General features: G+C 38.5%; 1 protein-coding gene across 4 annotated transcripts in view; it reads left to right on the top strand.

Annotated features, from left to right (window-relative positions):
* SKIC3 (SKI3 subunit of superkiller complex) overlaps nucleotides 1-27,220 on the top strand; it is a 103,631-nt gene extending 76,411 nt beyond the window's left edge. For all 4 annotated transcript variants that reach the window (XM_061152029.1, XM_061152031.1, XM_061152032.1 and 1 more), the window contains 5 exons: nucleotides 822-980; nucleotides 8,511-8,663; nucleotides 17,293-17,423; nucleotides 19,457-19,580; nucleotides 21,287-27,220. In XM_061152029.1, coding sequence (XP_061008012.1) covers nucleotides 822-980; nucleotides 8,511-8,663; nucleotides 17,293-17,423; nucleotides 19,457-19,580; nucleotides 21,287-21,361 — 642 coding nt within the window. In that variant the 3' untranslated portion in view covers nucleotides 21,362-27,220. The remainder of the gene's footprint in view (nucleotides 1-821; nucleotides 981-8,510; nucleotides 8,664-17,292; nucleotides 17,424-19,456; nucleotides 19,581-21,286) is intronic.
* The last annotated feature ends 318 nt before the right edge of the window (nucleotides 27,221-27,538 follow it).

Here is a 27,538-nt window from a genome sequence, read left to right as displayed (position 1 = left end):
ACAACATATACATTTATAAATATATATATACACACATATGATACTTTTATGTCTGTATGTATGTGTTTTAAGGTATAAATAAATGGCTTAGGGAAATAGGTATAAGAAGTCTGTGCCTGGAGGAAGGACAATGTGTATTTTTATTAAGATATTGAGAAAGGAAAAAAATTATAGCTTTTTCCTTCTTACATAGTATGTAGTCAGTGCATGCTCAGTGGCTTCAGTTGTGTTCAAGTCTTTGCATCCCCATGGACTGTAGCCCGCCAGGCTCTTCTGTCCACGGGATTCTCCAGGCAAGAATACTGGAGTGGGTTCCCATGCCCTCCAGGGCATCGAACACGTGATCCCTGACACAGGGATCAAACACATTTCTCCTGAATCTCCGGCATTGCAGGTGGATTATTTACTGTTGAATCACCAGGGAAGCCCCTCTTACATAATGCAGTTTCTTCCAAATAAGGGATAATATTCTCCTTCATTGTTAATTTTATATTTTCTTAGTTCAGCTATTTACATGCAGAACCTAAATTTTTCAGGCTGTCACCTAAGAATAAACCGAGTCAAAGGGACATTCTAACTCAAATGATTTATAAACTGTAGTAGTAGTATTACTGATTTTAGAGTTTAAGTATAGAGTTTGATATTCCCAAGGTGATCAGTGTTCTTTTTTTACTTTTGCTGTTATTTTTTAATAAGAAAAGGTTAAATTCAGGTGTGGTTTTTTTTTTTTTTTTTCCAGTATGGAGAATAGCTTCATTGCCTTTTACATTTAACATTTCAGAACCTGTCTCATGTATTTCTGTTTGGGGTTTGATTTTTAGAATTTAAAAAGTAACCCTGATCTACCAGCTGTTATCTTACTCTTGAGACAAGTTCAATGTAAACCACTCCTGGAGTCACGAAAACCTCTCCCAGATGCTGTACTTGAAGAGCTGCAAAAAACAGTCATGTCCAACTCAACCTCTGTTCCAGCTTGGCAGGTAAATTTTCTCTTTTGTTGTGTGAGTCCTGAATTAAAATGCTGTGTGATGTTCAGTGAGGTCAACGGTGTATCCCATTTTTGTCTTGCCTTTAAACCCACTGTGTCTCTCATTTTCACACAGTAGTTAATATGTGGTTAATATCTCTCATTAACCATAATAGTTAGAGAAACTCAAGAAGTTGATTATTCATTAAGGACCTGCCACTGCATGGCTTTAAAGCATTTACAATCGTTGGTTATAAATCTCCATTTAAAACAGTGTTGAAAATAATGTCTTTTATAAGGAGTTGATATAAGAGAGCTAAGTGTTACAACCGTAGTGAGGTTGCCATAGTGGTGCTTAACTCTCCCTTTAGAGGGGATGTGTGTAGTTTTTCCTTAGCTCCTTTACAGGTAACCTGTATCTAAGATTTTAATGGGTTTTCAGTGTCTTCAGAAATAGTTATTTTCAGGATTGATGTCTGAATCAATAAACTGTCAGCCCTTTTACCTGGCTCTGCTTACCACAATGACAAATACATAATGATTATGTACTTTATTCTTATTGATACTAAAATACAAAAAGCATATATAATTACTCAACAGTTCTTTCTGTGCCCTGAGACAGTATCAAAGGGACTTTTTGACACAGGTTTTACAGAAGTTTATTTTACTACAGTTCTTCATTTGATCTTTTGTTTTATGAATGTTTTGATGTCCTGCTTAAAAAGATTATCTAATGGTGTAAAATAGTTGGATTATGCACATTAAGCTTCCTTTTTACGCTAATCCTTGAAGAAAGATGGTGCTTTTTTCCCCTCTTAGAGTAAATTTGCCATATGAGACTTAAGATACTTTAATTCTAAGGTCAACTGGATATTGATGATCTCATGTTCTTTATCAAGGGGAAAAGCACTTTGTTCAAACTAAAAGGGAAAAATTAAAGGGTAAATTATGCAGTAAGTAAAGTCTTAAGAGATAACATATTCTTTTATACTATGATATAATTCACAGATTAGAGTGTAAAAATCTTACTATATATTTATATATATACCTTTTTAACCACTACTTATATCAAGATGTAGGGATTTCCTAGGTGGCTCAGTGGTAGAGAATCTGCCTGCCAATGCAGGAGATGCCGGAGACTTGGGTTTGATTCCTGGGTTGGGAAGTTCCCCTGGAGAAGGAAATGACAACCCACTCTAGTGTTCTTGCCTGGGAAATCCCATGGACAGAGGACCCCACGGTCAGTGCATGTCAAGGTATAGAGTAGTTCCTGCAACCTAGTGACATCCTCCACTGTTGTTTAGTTGCTAAGTGTATACAACTCTTGTGACCCCATGAACTGTAGCCCGCCAATCTCTTCTGTCCATGAGTTCCCAGGCAAGAATACTGGAGTAGGTTGCCATTTCCTTCTCTGTGGGATCTTCCTGACCCAGGGATCAAACCAACATCTCCTGCATTGGCATGTGAATTCTTTACCACTGAGCCACCTGGAAAGGCTGTATAAATTAATTCTAGGAAGAATGACTGTCAGGATAAACTAAAGACAAGGACAGAGAGCCACATAATTATTTGTTAGAAGTCACTGCCACTACTTTATGCTTTTAAAGGTAAGGTTTTACCTCACCAAGGTTTGAACAAACTTAGCTTTAGATATAGTGGAATATTGAGCAAGTGTCAGGTTATATCTTAAGATGCTCTGGTGTTTTCTTCTGTTGACAATTGAAGGCAAATTGTCTTGGTTTCTGAATTAATCTGACCCAGAAATGTATTCGTTTCACAATTGTGTATGATTTTGGGGAGAAAAGGAATACTGCAAGACACGATAAACATGGTGTTCGCCTTATTCTCTAGCAATACAGGACTGAAGATGCCTTGGATTTAAGGTTGGGTATTTCTAACTGGCCATTAAATCCTGTACATATAAAGCCCCTGCAGGAAACCATAAAAGGCAACAGGAATTAATAGGATTCTAGAAACAAAATTCTGCCCCACATCCCTACTGAGTAGGCACCTCAATTATACTTCCATTTTGGAATTAGTGTACCTTGCATGAAGGCCAGGTGTATAATTGCATCTGCAGAGTCTTCATTTATGTGTATTCTACTGCAAAAAGATTGGACATGGTTGCTGGTATTAACACAAATTGATAACAAAAAGTTTTGAACTTGAATCTACTACCAGTTGGTTATGTGATTTTAGTCCAGGTACACCCACTTAAGCTCCAGAGTCTTCATCTGAAACATGAGAGAGGAATTTTAGATAATATAATTACTGTGGAAGTCTTTTAAAAAATTATCAGTAAATATTCACTGTTCAGCAGTTTAATGGAAGTACCACATAAGCAATGGTACATTGTTGAAATAAGATCATGCTGAAGATCACTGATTGGTCTTAAGTACAGTCCTTACTTTACATACTGTTCACCTCCACACTAGTAGACTTCTATGCCTGCTTTATAGAAAATGCCAAATTCCACGGCCAAACCCTCCCTCTCACTGTTCCGTCCGAAGGCTCGTGAGCTGCCGTCTTCAGAGCCTGTGCTCCGTTGTTCCGTCACTGGGTCGTGTCCGACTCACTGCAGCCCCGTGGACTGTAGCGCGCCAGGCTTGTCTGTCCTCCGCTATCTCCTGTGCTAGATCCAGACAAAACTGAAACCTCAGATGAGGTTTCTGTTCCATGTTGAAATAGTTCCAGTTCATGGTCTCCTAGCTACCGCTTCTCCATAACTTCAGACCTTTTAAGATCTGACTGCTGTCCTGTTTGGCCCTCTGTCGTCTTTCGGCATCATAATTTCTGTGACTTCCTGCAGTCTAGCGGCTTCCCCCATGCCTCTCCCTTTGTGACTCTCCCTATGTCAAAAAAAGAGGGCAGCAGAACCACTATTATGACTTATATCACTTCTATCTAATTTTGCCTGTTTTCAAACTTGATATATATGGAATATCCTTTTGTATGTGATTACTTTCATTCAACATCATGTCCATGAAATTCATTTAGTTGTTTCATGTAGCCATAGATTTTTTCACTTATTTTTATGAATAATATACGTAAGATATAATAATATATTGTAAGATCCCTTTTACTGTTGATAGACATGTGGATTACAGTTCACCCTTGAACAGCATGGGTGTGAACTGCATGGGTCCAGTTATACATGGCTATTTTTCAGTAGTCCGTGGTTCGTTCAGTCCTTGCAACCATGAATACAGAGGCTGACTGTAAGTTACATCCATGTTGTTCAAAGGTCTACTGTGTTTCCAGGTTTTGGCTGTTATAACACTGCTGGGATATGCCTTTTGTTGGGTGATAATTTCATGAACAGAGAAGCCTGGCAGGCTATAGTCCATGGGATTGCAGAGAGTCAGACGACTGAGCTACTAGCACTTTCCCTTTTTCTTTTCATAGTGAATACGTATTCACTTTAGTAGATCCTGTCCAGTGTTTTTTAAAATGAGTTGTCAATGTATGTTTCCACATGCAAATAATAAACCTTCCAATTGCTGATATTGCTAGATGGTGATTATTATTTTCCCTTTTCAATGGCTATGTAGGTAATATTAATAGTATCTTATAGTGGTTTTAAGTGGAATTTGTGTGCTTAGTCACTCAGTTGTATCTGACTCTTTGTGACCCTATGGATGGTAGTCTGCTAGGCTTCTCTGTCCATGGGGATTCTCCAGACAAGAATACTGGAGTGGGTTGCCATGCACTCCTCCAGGAAATCTTTCCAACCCAGGGAATGAACCCAGATCTCCTATATTCCAGGTGGATTCTTTACCATCTGAGCCACCAGGGAACCCCAAGAATACTGGAGTGGGTAGCTTATCCTGGTTCTTCCTGACCTAGGAATTGAACCAGGGTCTCTTGCGTTGCACATGGATTCTTCCCAGCTGAGTTACCAGGGAAGCCCTGGTAGCTAAGTGGAATTTACCTGATGACAAATGCTGTTGAGCCACTTTTCATATGTTTACTGGATCTTTGAATATCTCATTTTTAAAGTACCGTTTCTTTACTGTAGTTTTTAATGGGCTGTTATCTTGCTGAATTGTTGAAATTCATTATATTTTCTGACTACAAGCACATTTTTGGATATCTGTATTGCAAATATTTTCGTAATGTTATTTTTTGATGAGTAGTTCTTAATCTCAGTGAAGTCTAATTTATTATTTTTTAATGGTTAATGTTTTACTGGGGTGTTCTACTTTAGTTCATGAAGATTTTTTTCTGTTTTTCTTTAGAAACTGTTGTTCTGTCTTTCACGTAGAGGTCTATGATCCATCCTGGATTAATTTTTGTGAGTGTTGCAGGGTCAAGGTTCATTTTTTTTCCATATGGATGTGCAATTGTCCTAGTACAATCCTTTGAAAAGACCATTATATCCTCCACTGAATTGTCATGATGCTTTTGTCATAAATCAGGTGACTGGGTATGTGTGGTTTTCAGGGCTCTTTATTCTTTTTCTCCTTTTTCATTGATCTATTTGTTTATTGTCGCTTGTAGCTTTATAATTAGTTTTGATGTGTGGAGGAAATATTAAGACCTCCAACTTTTTTGTTTTCCTTCAAGTTTATCTCAGTCATTTTAGGTCTTTTGCATTTACCTGTAAATTGTCAGTTACCCTTACTCTCCCGCCAAACAAAAGTCCAACTGAGGTCTGGATTGGAATTACAATCTATAGTTTAAATAAATAAATAATAAATTTGTAGTTTAAATAAATCTATAGTTTAATTTGGGAAAATTAACAAAGTATTACTATTGAGTTTCTCTGTTCATCGATGTGTTATGGGGGTGGTGGTTTAGTTGCTAATTCATGTCTAACTCCTGTGACCCCATGGACTGTAGCCTGCCAGGCTCTTCTGTCAATAGGATTCTCCAGGCATGAATACTAGAGTGGGTTGCCATTTCCTTCTCCAGGGGATCTTCCCAACCCAGGGATCGAAGCCAGGTCTCCTTTATTGCAGGTGGATTCTTTACCAACTGAGCTGTTATAGTCCTTATTATTTAAGCTCTAAATTTCTCTCAGCAGTGTTTTAAAATTTTAAAAAGATCATAGAAATACAGTTAATTTTTATATTTTGACCTTTTAGCAGCCTTGCTAACTTATTCTTTTGAAATGGTTTTGGGTTTTCTGTATACACCAATATTTCCTTTGTGAATAATTTTTACTTTTTCTAATAATTTTAAGTTAAAATTTTTCTTGACTCATTGCACTGTTTAGAGTCTCATATACAGTGTTAAAGAGAAGTGGTGATAAGGGAACATACTTGTCTTATTCTCTGCCTCAGATAGAAAGCATTTATAATTTCAGTTACAATATTTGCTTTAGGTTTTAATAGGCATTTAGCAGATTCTAAGGGCTTCCCAGGTGGTGCTAGCGGTAAAGAACCTGCTTGCCAATGCACAAGTTGTAAGAGATGCAGGTTCAATCCTGGGCTTGGAAAGGTCACCTGGAGAGAGGCATGGCAACCCATTCCAGTGTTCTTGCCTGGAGAATCCCATGGACAGAGGAGCCTGGTAGGCTACAGTTCATAGGATTGCAAAGAGTTGGACACCACTGAAGCAACTCAGCATTCATGCATGCAACAGATTCTAAATTGGCTGTCCAGTTTATCTTTCAGATTAAGGAAATCCTTTTCTGAGTTTGTCAAGAGAGATTTGTTTTTTATCATGAATGAGTGGATTTGGGGGGGCCATCTATGATAATGGTTCTTTTTCTTTATTCTGTCAATATGGTAGATTGCATGGATTTTAAAATATTAAACCAACCTTTCATTCTTAGAAGAAGCCCTACTTGGTCATGATGTATTGTTCCTTTTATACATTGCTAGAGTCAGCTTGTTAATATGTTTGTTTATAATGTGTACACCTATGTTCATGAGAGAGATTGGCCTGTAATTTTTCAGTCTCATAAGGTCATTGTTAGGTTTTGCTATCTCTGTTATTATTCCATTTTTCTTTATTTTTCTGAAAGAGTTTGTGTTATAATAAACAAATGTAATAAATAATTATTATATAATAATATATTATTACATATAAATTATTATTATATAGAAATTATTATATATAGTTATAAAAATAAATGTAAGGACATTTATTTCCTTTTTTTTTTTTTTTTCATTTATTTTTACTAGTTGGAGGCTAATCACTTTACAATAACATTTATTTCCTTAATGTTTGGAAGAATTCACTATTGAAGCTATTCAGACCAAGAATTTCCTTTATGGGAAAGTTTGTGTCTTTTTAAATTCCATGTTAAATTTCTTTAATACGTAGAGGACTTTTAAGATTTCTTGTTTCCTTAGCATTTGTGAGTTGCAAGAAATTTGTACAGAGTATCTCAATTTCTTAAACATGTCATTTAAGTCAAACTGGTTAATTATGTTTAAATCTTCTATATCTTTAGTTATTATTATTTTTTGTTTGTTTCTGTTATCATTGCTGAGATAGGTGTGTTGAAATCTCTGATTCTGATTTTGGATTTGTCTATTTCTTCTTAAATTTCTATCTATTTTTGCTTCATAAATTCTATGTGATTGGGATATACAAATGTAGAAGTGTTATATCTTTGACTGACTCTTTCATCATTATGAAATAGCCCAGTTTATCTCTTAACCTCTCTTGTCTTGAAGTCTACTTGTTGGGAATTAATACAGTTGTGCGGACTTTTGGTTAGTGTTTACATGATGCATCTGTCACATGTGAACAACCATTTTGTGTTTTGATTTTGTTCCTGACTTGCCATCTTGGGAGACTTTTTAATTCTTCAGACTAGATGTGACCAGCAAGCTGTTGCTAATGGAATGCATGTGTGCTCTCCCCCTGGAACCCCCTCCCACTTCCCAACTCTGCCCAGCCTTCTCGATTGTCACAGAGCACCAGGTTGAGTTTCCTGTGTTACACGGCAACTGCCCACTTGCTATCAGTTTTACATGTGGTAATACACGTGTTGCAGTGCTGCTCTCTCAGTTCATCCCACGTCTCCTTCCCTCTGCCCCACCATGTTCATAAGTCTCTTCTCTATTCCTGCCCTGCAAATGGCAGGAATGCAAGTGGTTCAGCAGTACCATTTTTCTCGATTTATGTGTTAATATATTAATACAATATTTATTTTTCTCTTTCTGACTTATTTCACTCTAACAGACTATAGGTTCCTCTACCTCACTAGAACTGACTCACATATGTTCCCTTTTATGGCTGAGTAATATTCCATTGTGTATGTGTACAACTTCTTTATCTGTTCATCTGCTGATAGACATCTAGGTAGCTTCCGTGTCCTGGGTACTGTAAATAGTGCTGCAGTGAACATGGGGGTACGTGTGTCTGTCTGAATTATGGTTTTCTCAGGGTATATGCCCAGGAGTAGGATTGCTGGGTTATATGGGGCCATCCCCTTTCTTAACCTGTGATTTTTGTTTTGGGGGCACAAAATTTGTCAGTAATTAAATTAAACTTTTTAACTCCATCAAAGTTTATTGAATTTGTTGGAAGTGGACTGTGCAGAAAACTAAAATCTTTTGGGTCCTTTTCCCTTGCTGCTCCTCAGTGGCTGGCACACATATATCAGTCCCAGGGAATGATGGGCGCTGCAGAGATGTGCTACAGGAAGAGTCTGCAAGTAGCATCCCAGCAGGGCAGCTGGAGCGGGAAGCTCTCGAGCCTGTTGAGGCTAGCACTGCTTGCGCTGGAAGTCTACATGGTAAGATCTCGTTATGTTATGATGTGGAAAACTGCTTCTTTTATTTTTCTTTAAGATAAAAGCTTTTTACGTAGTGATATTCCATTCAGTCCCTGTCGTTTCATCACCTTCTACTGTGGGCTCCTTGTAGACTTTGGGGTTTTGATGGCCATAAGAGTAGCAAAACATAAACTCATAGACTCTGGCAGGACATTGCCATCATTTAGGAAGAGAAAACAAAGATTGCAACTTAAAAAGTTGAATTATGACAGAATATACATTTTTGTTTCTTGGTGACTTAAGTTAGAATTCACCCAGCTACCCGTTAGTGACAAAGATGCCAATAATTAGCATTTCAGTTATTTCTTTGTTCAATTTGATATTCTGTAAGAGGGATTCCTAGTAATTTTTGACTTGATATATTTTCTGATACCAAGTTAGGTGTATTAATCTAGAGATCTTATAAACTCTTTAAGGTAAATATTTAAGTGGGTGTCTGGAGGAGCAAACTTTAGAACAATTTATATGTTATCCTATTTGAGGGTATATTTGTGTAGTATATAGTTTCGAGAATATTTCTGTAAAGACTGTGTACATGTGCATGTTAAAAGGCACATAGATATGGAAAGATACAGAAGAAACTTAATGGTAGTTACTTTGGAGAATGGTATTGGGGGTCTTTAAGGAATCGTGGAGGAGAATTTTTCATTTTCTATCCTTGCTAGTGTTTGAATTTTTTATCATACGCATATTGCTTCTGTAATTAAAAGATAAAATGTCATTTTTTTTTAAATTAAATTTTCCTAGACAGGACTGAATGAACGGTTGCTTATGCCATAGTAGCCCATTGCCAACTTTATTTACTTGCTTTCACTGGGCATTTTGGCAAAAAAAATACAAGATTTAGGAAGTGTGTTTAGCTTTGGTGCTATTACTGTGGAGCACATTTTAGAGCACCTTAGGTTGGGGCCATGTTTTGTTCTTCTTTGTGTTTTGCTTTATGCTCTGCCTTACACATAGGAGCTCTTCCACCAGTAGTTTTGAATGAATGGGCAGGTAATAGTGGTGGTCAAATTTGAGATAATTTGGCTGGAAAGAAATGGTGGTTGATGGTAATTGTGGGCCACTGAAGATGATGTTTTGTTTGTCTCATATTTATATTTAACAAAAGTCTTTGTGATATTGGTAGCTGGTGGGCTGTAGAAGCAACATGTGGCACATTTAGGAACGTGGGGAGAAGTCTAACTTATTTTTTGTTTTAGCCCTTTTACTCTTTTTTAGCCCTTTTAGTCTAACTTATTCTTTAGCCCTTTTAGTCTAACTTATCATTTTTTTGTTAATAAGAATTATTTAATGATGTGGGTTTTTTTGTTTGTTTGTTCTTCAGGCTGGGAAATTAAATCTGACCTGGAATAAAATAAAAACAGCAATAATAATAGCAAACATACAGAACACTTAGCCTGTGCTAGGTTCTGTTCTAGTGCTCTATATGTATTAACTTCATTAATATGCATAAGAATCCTATTTTTCAGATGGTGAGATTAGATTACAGTTTAGTAATACCCATGTGTACCTGCCTCCATCCCCCCCCCCCCACTGCTGCCGCCACAAAAAGTGCTTTCTCTAGGAGCTTTGGTTCTGCCTGTGAAAACTTCAGCCAATTAAGCTGTCTAGAACTCCCCTCCTAACTTTTTTGGTAATAGTGGAGATGGTAATAACTACTTTGCGTAGGTTTGTTAGGAATATCAAATGAAGTAACACAAATGCCTTTGTAAACTTCAAAGTGCTGACCACATTTGATTTGCTTGTTATAAGATTTGATACACAACAGTTATTGTAAGGAGATGTTGTATTTCTCTGGTAAATAGCTGGCAGTGTACGGAGGATGTGTATATGAAAATTAGGCTGTTTTATGTGTGATAATATATGAATAGATTATTAAACTGAAAGGGTCTGCTAAGATATCAAATATTTTAGATTCCAAAGAGAGATAGAAAATCAAGATACAGATTTCTGAAGCAGGTAGAAGACTTAATCCATAAGGAAGCTATACAAAGATTAGGGGAGTAGAGTTGGAGGACTGTGAAGAAATCTTTCTGGAGAAAGCTGTTACCTCCCCCATCATCTCCCTGGCACATTTCCACACACACACAGGTGCCCCCCAGGCGAGGAATGGGGTGCCGCCAGAGAGAGGGAGGCTGTGATGTGTGGCCTCGGAGGTCCTGCAGGCACGTGTTCAGAAGCATATGGATAGGTATTTGATGTGTGCCTTGAAAACTGCAGCTCTCCACCTGTTGGGAAGAGAGTTGCTCATGGTTTGGAAACTGCATGCTTCTGGGAGAGAGTGGTCAGCAGTGGGTGAATCCCAAAGGCAGTTAGGAGTACATGCTTGGCTGCAAGATGCCCTCCATCTTATGAAAGAGTTGCTGCAATGTGAGGTGGGCAGCACTCCTGGAGTTCGTTTGATCCAGGAATGGGTGATGCCACCTGAGCTGGTGGACTGGACAGGAATTATCTTAGGTCCTGACATGCAGAGCCACCTCGAGGAGTGATGGAATCTCAGCAGAAAGGAAGCTGGAGGTCTCCAGATGGCCAGAGCATGTGAAGAGAGGAGGTGGAACAGAGTCTGCTCGCCCAGCGTCCTGGAGCTGCGCGACCTGTCCTATGCACGGGCCTCCTGCTGGGCTTAGTGCTCTATAGTCACCATGCTGACATGTTTAATCATTTCTTAACAGAGGGCCCTGCATGTTGTGTTTTTTGCATTGAACCCCACAGATTACAGAGCCAGCTCTGCAGTAAGAGACTACCCACAAAGCTGGGAGTCTCTGATAAAACCAGGAAAATTCATTTGAAGAGACAAAGATCTTTTAAGTGTCTATCACGCCTAAGGAATCAGACATCACCTTACAATTGAGGAGGAACTCTTAAAGCCACTCAGTCATGTCCAGCTATTTGTGACCCCATGGATTATAGCCTTCCAATCTCCTCTGTCCATGGGATTCTCCAGACAAGAATACTAGAGTGGGTTGCCATTTCCTTCTCCAAGGGATCTTCCCAACCCAGGGATCAAACCCTGGTCTCCTGCATTGCAGGCAGATTCTTTACCATCTGAGCCACCAGGGAATCCCTCACCTTACAGTGACACCCGTCAAACTTTTGACGTTTCAGTTGAGGCCGGAAACTACATTTAGCAAGAACAGGTGGGAGTGCTGGGCAGAGCAACCAGCCATGTGCCACTGCCTATAAGCACACGCTAGCTAGGAGCTGAGGAGATGGGAGTAGGGTGTAAACATTATCTTTGAATGAAGACTGAAGTTTTGAAAAGAAGAGAACTTTCTAATTAAGACTGTGAGTGGATGTCAGAGTCATGTTTCTTTTTCAGTCCCTCAGTCGTGTCCAGCTCTTTGTGACCCCATGAACTGCAGCATGCCAGGCATCCCTGTCCTTCACCATCTCCCGGAGCTTGCTTAAACCCGTGTCCATTGAGTTGGTGATGCCATCCAACCGTCCCATCCTCTGTCGTCCCCTTCTCCTGCCTTAAGTCTTTACCAGCATCAGGGTCTTTTCCAGTGAGTCAGTTCTTTGCGTCAAGTGGCCACAGTATTAGAGCTTCAGCTTCAGCATCAGTCCTTCCAATGAACACACAGGACTGATCTCCTTTAGGACGCACTGATTGGATCTCCTTGCAATCCAAGGGACTCTCAAGTGTCTTCTCCAGCACCACAGTTCAAAAGCATCAATTCTTCAGCGCTCAGCCTTCTTTATGGTCTAACACCATATGGAGTTGAAAATGACCCCTGGAAAAACCATAGCTTTGACCAGACAGACCTTTGTTGGCAAAGTAATGTCTCTGCTTTTTAATATGCTGTCTAGGTTTGTCATAGCATTTCTTCCAAGTAGCAAGCGTCTTTTAATTTCATAGCTGCAGTCACCATCTGCAGTGATTTTGGAGCCCAAGTCAATAAAGTCTGTCACTGTTTCCATTGTTTTCCCCATCTGTTTGCCATGAAGTGATGGGACTAGATGCCATGATCTTCGTTTTTTGAATGTTGAGTTTTAAGCCAACTTTTTCACTCTCCTCTTTCACTTTCATCAAGAGGCTCTTTAGTTCCTCTTTGCTTTCTGCCATAAGGGTGGTGTCATCTGCATATCTGAGGTTATTGATATTTCTCCCCACAATCTTGATTCTAGCTTGCACTTTATCCAGTCTGGCATTTCGCATGATGTACTCTGCGTATAAGTTAAATAATCAGGGTGACAATATACAGCCTTGATGTAATCCTTCCCCAAATTGGAACCCCAGTCCATTGTTCCATGTCCATTTCTAACTGTTGCTTCTTAACTGCATACAGATTTCAGAGGAGACAGGTAAGGTGATCTGGTATTCCCATCTCTTTAAGAATTTTCCACAGTTTGTTGTGATCCAAATGGTCAAAGGCTTTAGTGTAGTCAGTGAAGCAGAAGTGGATATTTTTCTGTAATTCTCTTGCTTTTTCTATGACCCAGTGGATGTTGGCAATTTGATCTCTGGTTCCTCTGCTTTTTCTAAATCCAGCTTAAACATCTGGAAGCTCTTGGTTCACATACTGTTGATGCCTCTCTGGAGAATTTTCAACATTACTTTGTTAGCGTGTGAAACAAATGCAGTTGTGTGGTAGTTTGAACATTCTTTGGCATTGCCTTTCTTTGGGATTGGAATGAAAACTGACCATTTCCAGTCCTGTAGCCACTGCTGATTTTCCAAATTTGCTGGCATATTGAGTGCAGCACTTTCACAGCATCATCTTTGAGGATTTGAAATAGCTCAGCTGGAATTCCATCACCTCCACTAGCTTTGTTCTTTGTGATGCTTCCTAAGGCCCACTTGACTTCGCGCTCCATGATGTCTGGCTCTAGGTGAATGATCAAACCATCGTGGTTATCTGGGCCATTAAGACCTTTTTTGTATAGGTCTGTGTATCTCATTGACAAAGGAGCCAGTCCATGGGGTTGAAAAGAGTTGGACACAACTGAGTGACTTCACTTTGACTTTCACTTTTTCTGTGTATAGTTCTTCAGAGTCATGGGACCTACTGTAATTTACATCCTTATTGTATAAGGAAAAGTTTCCCTTATATAATAACTTTTAAAACCATAACGGGAAACATAAGTAAGTGCATCCTAGGGACTTCCCTGGTGATCCAGTGGTGAAGACTTCATGCTCCCAAAGCAGGGGATCTGGGTTGCATCCCTGGTCAAGGAACCAGATCCCACACACTGCAACTGGGTTCACATGCCACAGCTAAAGATCAGAGATCCTGCATGTGGCAGTTAAGATCTGGCGCAGGGAAATATTTCTGTATATTTTTTTAAAAGTCTATTCCAATCACATTGTTTAATATACTGGTTACATATAGAAGGGTTTCCCTAGTTATTTAGCAGTAAAGAATCTGCCTGCCAATGCAGGAGATGCAGGTTTGATCCCCGAGTCAGGAAGATCCCCTGGAGAAGGAAATGGCAACCCACTCTAGTATCCTTGCTGGGAAAACCCAGAGGAACCTGGTGGGCTACAATCCATAGTGTCTCAAAAAGAATCAGACACAACTGAGAGACTAAGCACGCACAGCATGCACATACAGAAACTATTATATAGTAACATTGGGTTGACCTAAAAGTTCATTTGAATTTTTTCATAACATCAGTTCAGTTTAGTTCAGCCGCTCAGTTTTGTCCGACTCTTTGCGACCCCATGAACTGCAGCACGCCAGGCCTCCCTGTCCATCACCAACTCCTGGAGTTTACTCACTCATGTCCATTGAATTAGTGATGCCATCCAACCATCTCGTCCTCTGTCATCCCTTTCTCCTCCTGCCTTCAATCTTTCCTAGCACCAGGGTCTTTTCAAGTGAGTCAGCTCTTCTCATCAGGTGGCCAAAGTATTGGAGTTTCAGCTTTAACATCAGTCCTTCCAATGAACATTCAGGACTAATTTCCTTTAGGATGGACTGGTTGGATCTCCTTGCAGTCCAAAGGACTCTCAAGAGTCTTCTCCAACACCACAGTTCAAAAGCATCAATTCTTCGGTGCTTAGCTTTCTTTTTATAACCTAGAAAAACTCAAATGAATTTTTTGGCCAACCCATACATCCACTAACTTTACACAATACTTTATATAAATTCTTGGAATTTATAGACAGTGCATTGTAAAACCACCCAGTGAGAGTTTTGTGCTATTGGGTTTTTAAAAAATGTACTAGGAATAATTTTATTAGTATGGGCTTTGCCTTACATTCTTTGCCAGATGGAAGCAAGTTGTCATTGGTCCCATCTTTATGGAAAATGTCTCACAACCTCTGGTCTCTTATTTTCACATTCATTATCCCTATGACTTCCCCTTCCTTGATTACACAAATTACTATTGGCTGTATGAACTCAGAGTTTATTGCTGTAACATTTGAAAAGAATAATTTAGCATTTGAAAGGAACTACAGTGCATGGGGTTGCAAAAAGTCAGACACGATGGGGCGACTGAACTACAGAGGTTTTTAATAAAAGATTTTAAATGCGTTTTCTTCTTGCATAAGTTAGTAGAGTGTTCACTGTTTTATTTTTAGTTACTGTTTCTTAGGAAATACTTATCTGTTATTTCTGACTCAGTACATACTATAAGAAACTAAAGTTTGCAACTGAAATAATCTTATCATTTTCCCCATATAACGAAATTCTGAATAAAATTTTCAAAATTGCTGACTTTTATTTATCTCTAATTGGCTTTGCACTTTTTTTTCCCTATATTGAGATTTTATTAACGTATTTCACTTTAGGCTTTCTTCTCTCCTTAGATAATTTTTGAAATGTGGAACTTTATCATTACCAGTTAAATAATTAAGTTTTGTATATTTGGTAGACCAGAGGCTTAGTAATTGATAGATTTTGTTCACCCATAGAATACTGTGTTTTCTTTTAGCAAATATTTTAGTGTTTTAAAAATGGTATCTCCTTCTTGAATCCTCCCTTAATCCCTGTCAGCCTTGTTTTGTAGTTCCCTAAGGTCAGAAATCAGGTCTTAATAATTTTGTAGAATTTCATTCCCTGTCACATTTATGTGGCAACTTGGACACTCAACAAGTAAGAGCTGATTGTATTTTTTAAGGTAAACATGTCAAATGTCTAATGATTTAATGTTGTTGTTTAGTCTCTAAGTTGGGTATGACTCTTTGAGATGCCATGCATCCCTATCCTTCATTACCTCCCAGAGTTTGCTCAAACTCATGTCCATTGAGTTGGTGATACCATCCAACCTTATCATCCTCTGTGGTCCCCTTTTCTTCCCGCCTTCGGTCTTTCCCAGCACCAGGGTCTTTTCCAGTAAGTCAACTCGTTACATCAGGTGGCCAAAATATTGGAGCGTCAGCTTCAGCATCAGTCCTTCAAATGAATATCCAGGGTTGATTTCCTTTAGGATTGACTAGTTTGATCTCCTTGCAGTCCAAGGGTCTCTCAAGAGTCTTTTCCAGCCCCAGAATTCGAAAGCATCAATTCTTCAGAACTTAGCCTTTTTTATCGTTCAACTCTCACATCTATACATAACTATTGGGAAAACCATAACTGTGACTATACAGACCTTTGTTGGCAAAGTAATGCCTCTGCTTTTTAATATGCTGTTTAGGTTTGTCATAGCTTTCCTTTCTATGAGCAAGTGTCTTTGAATTTCATGACTGCAGTCACCACCCACAAGGATTTTGGAGCCCAGGAAAATAAAATCTGTCCCTGTTTCTACTTTTACCCCATCTATTTGCCTTGAAATGATGGGACTGGATGCTGTGTTCTTAGTTTTTTGAACATTGAGTTTTAAGCCAGCTTTTTCACTCTCCTCTTTCACCTTCATGAAGAGGCTCTTTAGTTCCTCTTTGCTTTCTACCATTAGAGTGGTAACATCTGCATATCTGAAAGTGAAAGCGAAGTTGCTCAGTTGTGTCCAACTCTTTGTGACCCCATGGACTGTAGCCTACCAGGATTCTCCGTCCATGGGATTTTCCAGGCAAGAATACTGGAGTGGGTTGCCATTTCCTTCTCCCGGGGATCTTCCTGACCCAGGTATCAAACCCAGGTCTCCCGCATTGTAGGCAGACACTTTACCACACTCTGAGCCACCAGGGAAGCCCCTGCATATCTGAAGTTATTGATATTTCTCCTGGCAATTTTGATTCTAATTTGTGACTCATCCAGCCTGGCATTTCACATAATGTACTCTGCATATAAGTTAATAAGCAGGATGACAGTATAAGCCTTGACTTACTCCTTTCCCAATTTTGAACCAGTCCATTGCTGCACATCCGGTTGTAACTGATGCTTCTTGACCTGCATACAGGTTTCTCAGGAGGCAGGTAAGGTGGTCTAGTATTCCCATCTCTTTAAGAATTTCCCATAGTTTGTTGTGATCCACACAGCAAAAATTTTAGTCAATGAAGCAGATGTTTTTCTGGAATTCCCTTGCTTTCTCTGTGATCCAGCGGATGGTGGCTGTTTGATCGCTGGCCTTTTCTAAACCAAGCTTTTACATCTGGAAGTTCTGGGTGTACTGCTGAAGCCTAGCTTGAAGGATTTTGAGCATTACCTTCCTAGAATGTTAAATGAGCGCAATGATTTAATATTTGTGTTTTATTTTATAGGCTAATGTTTCCAGTGATCACTGGCCATCCTTGGTTCAAGAAGCTACAGCTGAGGCCCTGAAACTTTGCTTTTGTCCACTTGCTGTCCTTTTACAAGCTTTGTTACAATTCAAACGCAAAATGGGAGCAAGGTATAAAGAATCTTTGTTCATCTTTTTCTTAAAATGTTTCTTCAGTTTTACTCCTTCTAGGAAACAAAAGTTCAGAATGAATTTAACAAACTTTGATGTTATTCATATATATATTTCTACTTTGGAAAGGCTGATTCTAGTAACCCAATAAGGAAGAAAATAAAGTCTTACAATTTTTTTTTAAAAGTAATTTGGTACACAGATATAGAATATGAGAGATTTGCATGATAGCTTTTCAAGTGAAGAAGGCCTTGATATTTTTGGTCTTCAGTGTTTTAGGATGAGATAACAGTGTAAATGTGGATTCTAGTAACAAGCAAAATCCAAAAGGCTCAAGTTCAAAGCTAGATTGACATAAGTTCTTATAGAGTACAATAAGCTATGAAAAAAGTAATAAATATTGAAAAGGCAGAGACATTGTAAATAATGTGGTTTTTATACCTAGAAAATCCAGAAGCTTCACAGAATTAAATGTAGAAATTTTAGCGATCTTTTCTTTGGAAGTGGGGGATGAAGTCAGAAATAAATTTGAAGAAAATCACTTAAGCATTGTATGGATGAAAAAACAGGCAAGAATATTTTGAAATTCTGAGAGTAATATCTAGTCTAATGGATATCACACATAATACAAAGCATAAGTAAAACAGTCGTTTAGGAGCATATATTACTGGAACAGAATTAGGTATTGTAGACATAGAGCTTAACACACAAATATGTGACAAAGGTCACATCAACACCACGAAATAGGAGTGAAAGAAGAGTTAAAGACCTAAGACTAATTAGCAGTCCCATCTTCATTTCTGTTATATATTTACTTTGCTGTTTTTTTTATATAACTAGTTTCACCAAGAAATGTTTTAGGCAATAATTTGAAGTTCCTGATGAACTCTTTCTGCTGAAGCTCAGTATATATGACTTCAGCTCAGTTCAGCCACTCAGTCGTATCCAACTCTTTGTGACCCCATGGACTGCTGCACGCCAGGCCTCCCTGTCCATCACCAACTCCCGGAGTTTACTCAAACTCATGTTCATTGAGTTGGTGATGCCATCCAACCATCTCATCCTCTGTCGTCCCCTTCTCCTGCCTTCAATCTTTCCCAGCATTGGGGTCTTTTCAGATGAGTCAGTTGTTCACATCAGGTGGCCAAAGTGTTGGAGTTTCAGCTTCAGCATCAATCCTTCCAGTGAATATTCCGGACTGATTTCCTTTAGGGTGGACTGGTTGGATCTCCTGACTTAGAGAGCCTTAACCCCCAGCCCCCTGTAATCTTTGTGAGCAGCAGCCAAAATCAGCTCAAATAAACATAGTGCTTTACTATTGATTCCTATGTAAACACATATTAAGAACAAGTTCTTTAGCTCTTCCTTCTAACCATTTGCTACTTACAAAATCTTGTTCAGCAGTTCTGAAGTTAACACAATTTGTGTTATTTCTACCCTTACAGAAATCTTTGGAGTCATAAATATTAGTAAAACTGGAAAGAAGAAATTAGAACACAACTCTAAATCAGCCTGTTGTTACAAAAGTTCACATACTATACAGGTTTAGTACATGAAAGCATATGCTAAAAACCTGATATTGGACACTTAACCTCTATTGTAGATGTTAAATATTTCTAATTGTTCCAATGTATATTATCTTTGTATCATTATTTTCTGCCTGCTTTCAAGAAGGATTAGAAATAGAGCAGTCAGAAGTGCTCATAAAATGGGTCATTTTCCCATTTTTTTTGGAAAGAGCCTTATTTGTCTGCAGAATGAGAGTAATAGCAGCACCCATCCTTACAAGGATGTAAATGTCAAGTGTGACCATATGTGTAAAACATTTGGCATACTACTGCATAGCACATAATAAATAGTTAATAAATGTTAGCCATTATTATTACCCTTTTTGTTACACATATAAAAATTTCATGAAGTAATCAGCAGGTCGTCTGCAGAAGAATGAGAAAGATAATATGTGTGTATGAGACCAGTAGATGAAGTGTCTTAGTTTATATGCTTTGGACTAAAAGTGAGTATCTTTTTCCTAGAGAGACACGGCGACTTTTGGAGAGAGTTGTGTATCAGCCTGGGTATCCCAAATCTATTGTTTCAACAGCACGTTGGTACCTTCTGAGACACTTACATGCCAGAAATGACTACGAGCTCATTGATGTAAGACCCCGATTTTGTTAAAAAGATTTCATCGTGGCCCTTTGTCGTATGAGGGCTGAGTGTTGCTGTCCTGTGCTTTGTAGGTTGCATCCAGTGGTTGGGTTGCCTAACCAGCATCCCTAACCACAGGATGCCAGTAGCAGTGTCCTCCACCCAGCTTGCAGCAGCTGAAAATGTCTTCAAGACATTGCCAAATAATACCTCAGGTGTCATCACCCCTGGTTGAGAACCACTGATTTAACGTGTAGGAAATACACTCTTCTGAAGTGCTAGGTAGCATAAGAAAAGATAGACGAAGGTTCTGGGTTCTGGTTGTAGTATTTCTTATAACCAATGCAGAGGAGGCAATAGAGAGGTTTGGAAGTAGCAGAAGTTAATGGGATGTTCATACAATCTTTGGAAAAATTAGTTTGCTTCTTATTGTCTCTGCAATAAAATGCACATGGCAGTTTCTGCTCCAGTTGTCACGGGATGGCTCTGGTTTCTAAGTATGTAAACATATACAGTTGACTCTTGAAGAATGCACAGTTAAATGGTGTGGTTCCCCTTATACTCAAATTTTTTTCAGTAGTAAATACTACAGTACTCCATAATCCTTGATTAGTTGAATCTACAGATACCAGGGGCCTACATGGGTGGCTGACTCTAAGTTGTATGTGAAGTTTTGAGCATATAGAGGGTCTTCATCCCCAGTCCACATGCTGTTTAAGGCTCAGCTGTGGGTGTGGGTTCTTTTTAAAACGATAGAGTATGTAAGACATGTATTGGGTCTAAATTCTTAACAACTTCAGCCAACAGTTTTAAAACACAATGAAAACTAATGAGAAGCTTTTTCTTTTTTTTTAACACCCACAGTCTTGGGAGAAGAGATACGTGTCTCCCTCTAGAGCACAGAGTAGGCATGCTTACTGCCAGTTATAAAAGAGTCACGTCTCCTAGGCTCAGGGTTCCCCTCTTGTGATGCAATTTACTGTGTGTGGGGGAACCATGTGCATCCATCCACGTCACCCCTGTGAGACTTAGAGGGTGGGGGGAATGGATGCAGGTATAATGATAGTTATGTTGCTTGCTACACCCTGAATGGTAAAGACATTTGTCTCTGACCCACGTGTCCCCTGTCTTCCGGCAGTATTTATGAAACTATGGCAGGCTAACTTGTTAGCTTGCAAATAGAGCAACATCTCAGACCCTTCTCAGTGTTTGAAAATGAACAACCAAAAAATGTTTTAGTAATCAAATGAGCAACAGAAATCAAAACTTCTAGTTTGTGGCATTGGTGAAAATTATGGAAAGGTTCTTAATTTAACTTAGAACCTCAAGCCTTGATCTTAAGCTGTGGTTTTAAAGGACAGCAGTATCATTTGGACAGCCCTGTGCATAAAATGGTCTTTGGGGTATGGGTTCAGAGGTGACAGTGTTTTAAAAAAAAGCCTCCAATCAAAACCTTTAACTTTATGCACCACTGTCAGTGGTAACAATCAGAATGTTGACATCTCTTCTATTGAGTATTTGAATAAATAGTGCTTATGTGATGTTAGCTTTGAAATTTATTTCAGCAAAAATGACTGAAAGGTTGCACAGAGTCAGTTCTTCTTGTGTATTTTGATGTTGCCTACTGCCCTATGGCTTACTTCGTTTCTATGAATCTAGATATAGGTATTGTTAATAAAGAGAATACTAATATTCCTATCTGTGATTTCCCACAGGTGCTGGTAAACAATGCCAAAACTCACGGAGATGCAAGAGCGTTGGAACTGAATCAGAAATTGTCCTCACAATAACAGTGCTTTATTTTATAGTAAGCAGGCAAAGAAAAAGCTATTAGAAATAAAGAAAGAAAGAATCAAGACTTTCCCCCAAAGCAACAGTTTAAAAAGCTATAGTTACAATCATCCATTTCTTTTTAAAATCTAAAGATGTTTAAGTTCTTAAGCTAGGGATGTAATTTTCCATAAACTCTTAATATAACTTTAATTTGAAAACATTTTTGATTTTGAGACGTCTATAATGAAAGGAAAAACCATGATTCCCTTAGTAGTTCGTTAGTTATTTGTGAATCATTATTTTCTGTGTCTTGCATGGTGCACAATAGGACTTTTTTTTTTGTAATCCCTTACAATAAAGCTTTAATAGCCATTTGCTAAATTATATGCAAAGTGAGATTAGCACAGTGCAGAGTTTTATTTGTTAAAAAACAAATTAAAAGTTTTAATTCCTTCTGTGAATTCTAGAGTTCAGCAGACCAATTCATCCAATATCCAGATAATCTTATCATCTGTTTTACTAGTGGTTCATCTTGGATTCTGTTGAAGAAGCATAATATAAATGTTAGGTGAGTCCTGGACTGCTAATTGGGCTTCCTTGGTTGCTCAGACAGTAAAGAATCCGCCTGCAGTGTGGGAGACCCAGGGGATCACCCCGGGTTGGGAAGATCCCCTAGAGGAGGGCATGGCCGCCCACTCCGGTACTCTTGCCTGGAGAACCTCCCTAGACAGAGGAGCCTGGTGGGCTACAGTCCCTGGGGTTGCAAAGAGTTGGACACGACTGAGTGACTGAGCACAGCGCAGACTGCTAATGGATATGTCTATAGAATTCAAAACTCTCAAGTGTAAGGCTGCATTTAAAAAGTGAGTGAAAATTTTTCAAAAACAATGCTGACAATATTTAATCGATCATGTAATTCCTTCATTTATGCTAAAAAGATGAACTTTTCTTAAATAAAAACAAAAATGGTGTCTTGTTTTCTTTACAGTATCAATTCAGATATAATTTCAGAATTCCAAATTTGGAGACTTGAAAGTACAGTTTCCTATTTTATTTTTTCAAAAAGCCATTTATATTAATTTGAAGAAGCTGTATGTCACTTGCTTTGGATCTGTGGTTTTAAAGTGTTTCATCTATTTACATGAATTATTTATTGTGTGAAAATGGGTGGTATAATTTATATATGTAGCTTTTCTAAATCATCAGCTTCACAGTGTTACTTTGTAAGATAGTACAAATTGATAATATTCTGTAATTAAATTTTACTCCACAGGTTAATCTATTGAATGCCTATATTTGGCTGAATATTATCATCACTGAGACCTATTCAATCTGAATCTTTAACGATGGAGGCTAGGACTCTGCATTTTAAAGGCATGCCTAAGACATTCTAATCTTGGGCCATTGATGCTCGTGAACCACTGACTTAATGCAACGATGATCCTGCCCTTTACTTCTTTCTTTCACAAGACCAAGCACTTGCTGTTCTCTGCCGATGTCTTCCTGTCCTCACAGCTGTGAAACCGATTCGTCCTTTTAACAGCCTGGTCCTCAGGTTTGGCAAGGCTGTGCTAGAGAGGCTGCCCACACAGCCCCAATGCTGGGCACATTAGCCTTCACCCCCACAGTGGACTCATCTGTCTGCTTACACATTTACGAGTCAGTTCTTTTTTTTTTTCTTTTAATTAGAAGCTAATTACTTTACAATATTGTAGTGGTTTTGCCATACACTAACATGAATCAGCCACGGGTGTACATGTGTCCCCATCCTGAACCCTCCTCCCACCTCCCTCCCCATCCCATCCCTCTGGGTCATCCCAGTGCACCAGCCCTGAGCACCCTGTCTCATGCATCGAACCTGGACTAGTCATCTATTTCACGTATGATAATACACATGTTTCAATGGTATTCTCTCAGATCATCCCACCCTCACCTTCTCCCACAGAGTCCAAAAGTCTGTTCTTTACACCTGTGTCTCTTGTGCTGTCTTGCATATAGGGTCATTGTTACCATCCTTCTAAATTCCATATATATGTGTTAATATACTATATTGGTGTTTTTCTTTCTGACTTACTTCACCTGTAAAATAGGCTCCAGTTTCATCCACCTCGTTAGAACTGATTCAAATGCATTCTTTTTAATAGCTGAGTAATACTCCATTGTGTGTATGTACCACAGCTTTCTTATCCATTCATCTGCCGATGGACATCTAGGTTGCTGCCATGTCCTGGCTATTGTAAACAGCGTGAAGACATACAGATGGCTAACAAACACATGAAAAGATGCTCAACATCACTCATTATCAGAGAAAGGCAAATCAAAACCACAGTGAGGTACCATCTCACGCCGGTCAGAATGACTGCTATTAAAAAGTCTACAAGCAATAAATGCTGGAGAGGGTGTGGAGAAAAGGGAGCCCTCTTACACTGTTGGTGGGAATGCAAACTAGTGCAGCCACTATGGAGAACAGTGTGGAGATTCCTTAAAAAGCTTGAAATAGAATGGCCATATGACCCAGCAATCCCACTCCTCAGCATACACACCGAGGAAACCAGAATTGAAAGAGATGCATGTACCCCAGTGTTCACTGCAGCACTGTTTACAAGTCAGTTCTTGTTTTCCACTTGCTTTCTGGGCTGGTGCTGCTTCACAAAGTCACTTTCACCTACAGGGTGGACTTGGCTAACTTTTGCTCCAAGCCTATAAGCAAGGAGTGACCTTTTGACTCCATTGCCTAGTTCTGGCCTCCAGGAACTTCAAGCCCAGATTTTTTAGAAAATAAGGTTAGAAAGTACTGTAGTTAATACTATCTCAGGTAATTCTCTCTCTCTCTCTTTTTTTGCATAGCTGTATATTCATCCTCTCTATTTGTTGCCTTCTCTTCAGATAGCTCCCCAGTTACTGTGAGACTCAAATAATTCCTAACCATATAATTTATAGAACTAACTTTATGCCAGACCTGTGTGAAGTGTTTTAAACATTGTTATTTAATCCAAGTTGGTAAAGAAGAGTGATGCTAAACAGCATACTTAAAGCAGAAAAAATATGAGGTAATCAGTGTTACCTGATTTGAAGAAGTGGCTGAAATTTATTTTCAGAGTTTATTTGTAAGTTTAATTAGAGTACATTAAAAACTATTTCCTGACATATCAATATTTAGCATTCATAGTAAGTGTTTCATTATTTTTATCTCTTTGAGAAGTATAGTGCATTTTCTGTGAATTTTTATTTACCATTTGCTGCTATTAACTATTATTAGTCAACTTGATTAATAATTATTAATTATTATTGATTAGATGCATATAGGCTAGCTTGGCATCTGATAGTCGTTTCCAGTTGGAAAGTCATTTTAGCTTATGAGTAAACTTTTGGAGCACAGTCTGTTTGGGATCACTTGTCCTATTTCTTAAAGTGCCCCTTGTGTTAATTTCTGGTCAGGATTAAAAAAACAACCTTAGTTTTAAATTACTCTGCTCTTTTTTCACTTTACAAAATGAGTTGACAAGCTTCATGTAATCTGGGACTCTACACAAAACAGGATTGGTCAAAAATATTCATGTTGCATATTACAGGAATTAATAGATGTGGTTATATAAACTGGTATGAAACTTTAGTTAGGTAAATATTTAGTAGTAAGTCATATACAACTATGAAAAGATACACATATTTGGTTTCTCCACAGAAAATTAGTTATCTGCTTCAGGGAAGTTTTATAGGAAAACAAAAATGAAGCATATTTTATTTATGAATCAGTGTGTCTTGCAGATTCATTTTAATTTTTGTGCATTAAAAAATGTAGAAACTTTGTTTTGGCAAAGTTGACCCTTGTCTCTGGACAGGTCTTCCTTTTTCCCACTTTAGTTTTGTTGGATAGAAAACTTCTCAGGCTCCAAAACTGCTTGTTATAAGACATAGCATTTAGCTGCAGATTATAAACTGACCTTCAATTTGCAGGAGAGGTTTTTTGTTTTGCCTTTGTTTTTTTACTTTGGAAAGATAAATTTGTGTATCAGATACAGGCACAGTGATCTTTTCATTTTAAGTGATATATATTTATTTTACATGCTCTGCTCAGTCCTCTTTGTGACCCTGCGGACTGTAGCCCGCTAGGCTCCTCTGTCTGTGGAATTTTCCAGGCAAGAATACTGAAGTGGGTAGCCATTCTCTTCCCCAGGGAATCTTCCCGACCCAGGGATCAAGCGCGTGTCTCCTGCGTCTCCTGCGTTGGCAAGTGGGTTCTTCACTACCGAGCCACCTGGTACTTTTTATACAGATAAACTAGAAAGTCCATAAAGAAGGCTGAGCACCAAAGAATTGATGCTTTCAAACTGTTGTGTTGGACTGCAAGGAGATCCAACCAGTCCATCCTAAAGGAAATCCATCCTGAATATTCGTTGGAAGGACTGATGCTGAAGCTGAAGCTTCAATATTTTAGCCACCTGATGTAAAGAGCTGTTTCATTAGAAAAGACCCTGATGCTGGGAAAGATTGAAGAGAAGAGGAGAAGGGGATGACAGAGAATGAGACAGTTGGATGGCATCACTGACTTGGTGGACATGAGTTTGAGTAAACTCGGGAGATGGTGAAGGACAGGGAGGCCTGCATGCTGCAGTCCATGGGGTCGCAAAGAGTCGGACACGACTGAGTGACTGGACAACAGCAATGAAAGTAAAAAGTCAGAAAATACCTTTATTTACAGTATGCACATAACTTCTGGTTTGGAATATGTAATCACTTAGATCTGTGGGACCTAAAGACCATTCATACTGTCTAGCTGTCTGCATACTATATAATAATTGGTTTTTCCTCTCTTTGGATGATTAGGAACTTTTTGAATAACTTTATTTTAAATTCTGATTACCTGAACAAATACCTTATACAACTCTCATTTTTTTATAAATGCTATTTTTAAATTTCACAATGTTTTGAAGAAATTTAGAATTTGTTTAACAGTGTTATGAAATAGTTAAAACTTTTTTTCTTGTATTTTGAACTTAGAATTGAAATACCTGTTTATTTTAATGAAGAGAAATGATGCCAGGAAAGGGATCATTGAAACTGGAGTGTCCACTGAAAAAAAGGTGTTGGATTGCATACAATATCCCTGGACTGTTGAAATAATTTGTTATGTCATGATCATGAGTTTGAATAGGTACACAGGTTCATTTGGGCTTCATGCTTTACCACATACTTTCCCTATATATAATCTATGACAGAAATCCTTAAGTTATATTTATTCTGGAGAGAAGTAATGGAAAAATGCTTATCTTGTTATTTCTGTTTGTGGCAGCAGAATAAGGTGTCCGTGTCCCAACCCCTGAAATTTGTGACTACGTTGCAGATGTGACTTAAGGTTTTGGACCCTGAGGTGGGGAGATTATCCTAGATTGTCTGGGTGATTCCAGTTTACTCACAGGAATTTTTAAAAGTAGAGAGCCTGTCAGAGAGACGTGCCAGCGGGAGGTCAGAGAGATTCGGTATTGCTGCTGTGAAGATGGAAGAAGGGGCCCCTCGCCACTCCAGGAACTGGGGAAGGCAGGACACGCCATCTGCCAAGTTCCCGAAAGGGATGCGGCCCGGCTGATACTTTGATCGTAGCCTGGTGAGACCCATGATGGACTTCTGACTTACAAAACTGTAAGATAATAAACTTAGGTTTTTCAGTCGCCAAGTTTGTGGTAGTTTGTTAGGGCAGCAGTAGAAAATCAGTACATGGCTCACTGTGATTGCTGTTAAAATGAATACTCCTACCTTTGAGTTGGAATTTCACCAGATCACTGCTGTTGAGGATCATCATCTACATTGCTGCCAAAAGGGGGGGTCATCAGATACAAGATAATGAGTCATTAAAAATGGTTACTGTGAATAGTACTTGACTCTTAGGAATGTGTGGCTGTTTATTTCTGTAATAAATATATGAACTATTCTCACTCAACATTCTACTTACAACACAGTGTCACCGACCTAGCTGATTACATATTATGCTTCTCTTCTCTTTAAAAGAAACTGCACTGGATTATACTCACAAAACCTAAGGAATATATTTCAAACTCAGTTTCAGTGTTGAAGGGATGTGCCTGGATAAGTCTTTTTTTTTTTTTTTTTTAAGTCTTTTTTTTGTTTCAATTTCTCTTTTAAATTTATTTTTTTTAAATTTCTCTCTAAAACTTTATTCAGAGTTACTCACCTCACTG

Source organism: Dama dama, chromosome 9 (assembly GCF_033118175.1).
Source record: "Dama dama isolate Ldn47 chromosome 9, ASM3311817v1, whole genome shotgun sequence".
In the NCBI taxonomy this organism is placed as follows: Eukaryota; Metazoa; Chordata; class Mammalia; order Artiodactyla; family Cervidae; genus Dama; species Dama dama.
Note: the sequence above shows the minus strand (reverse complement) of the source record. Positions and strands in the feature narration are given on the sequence as shown.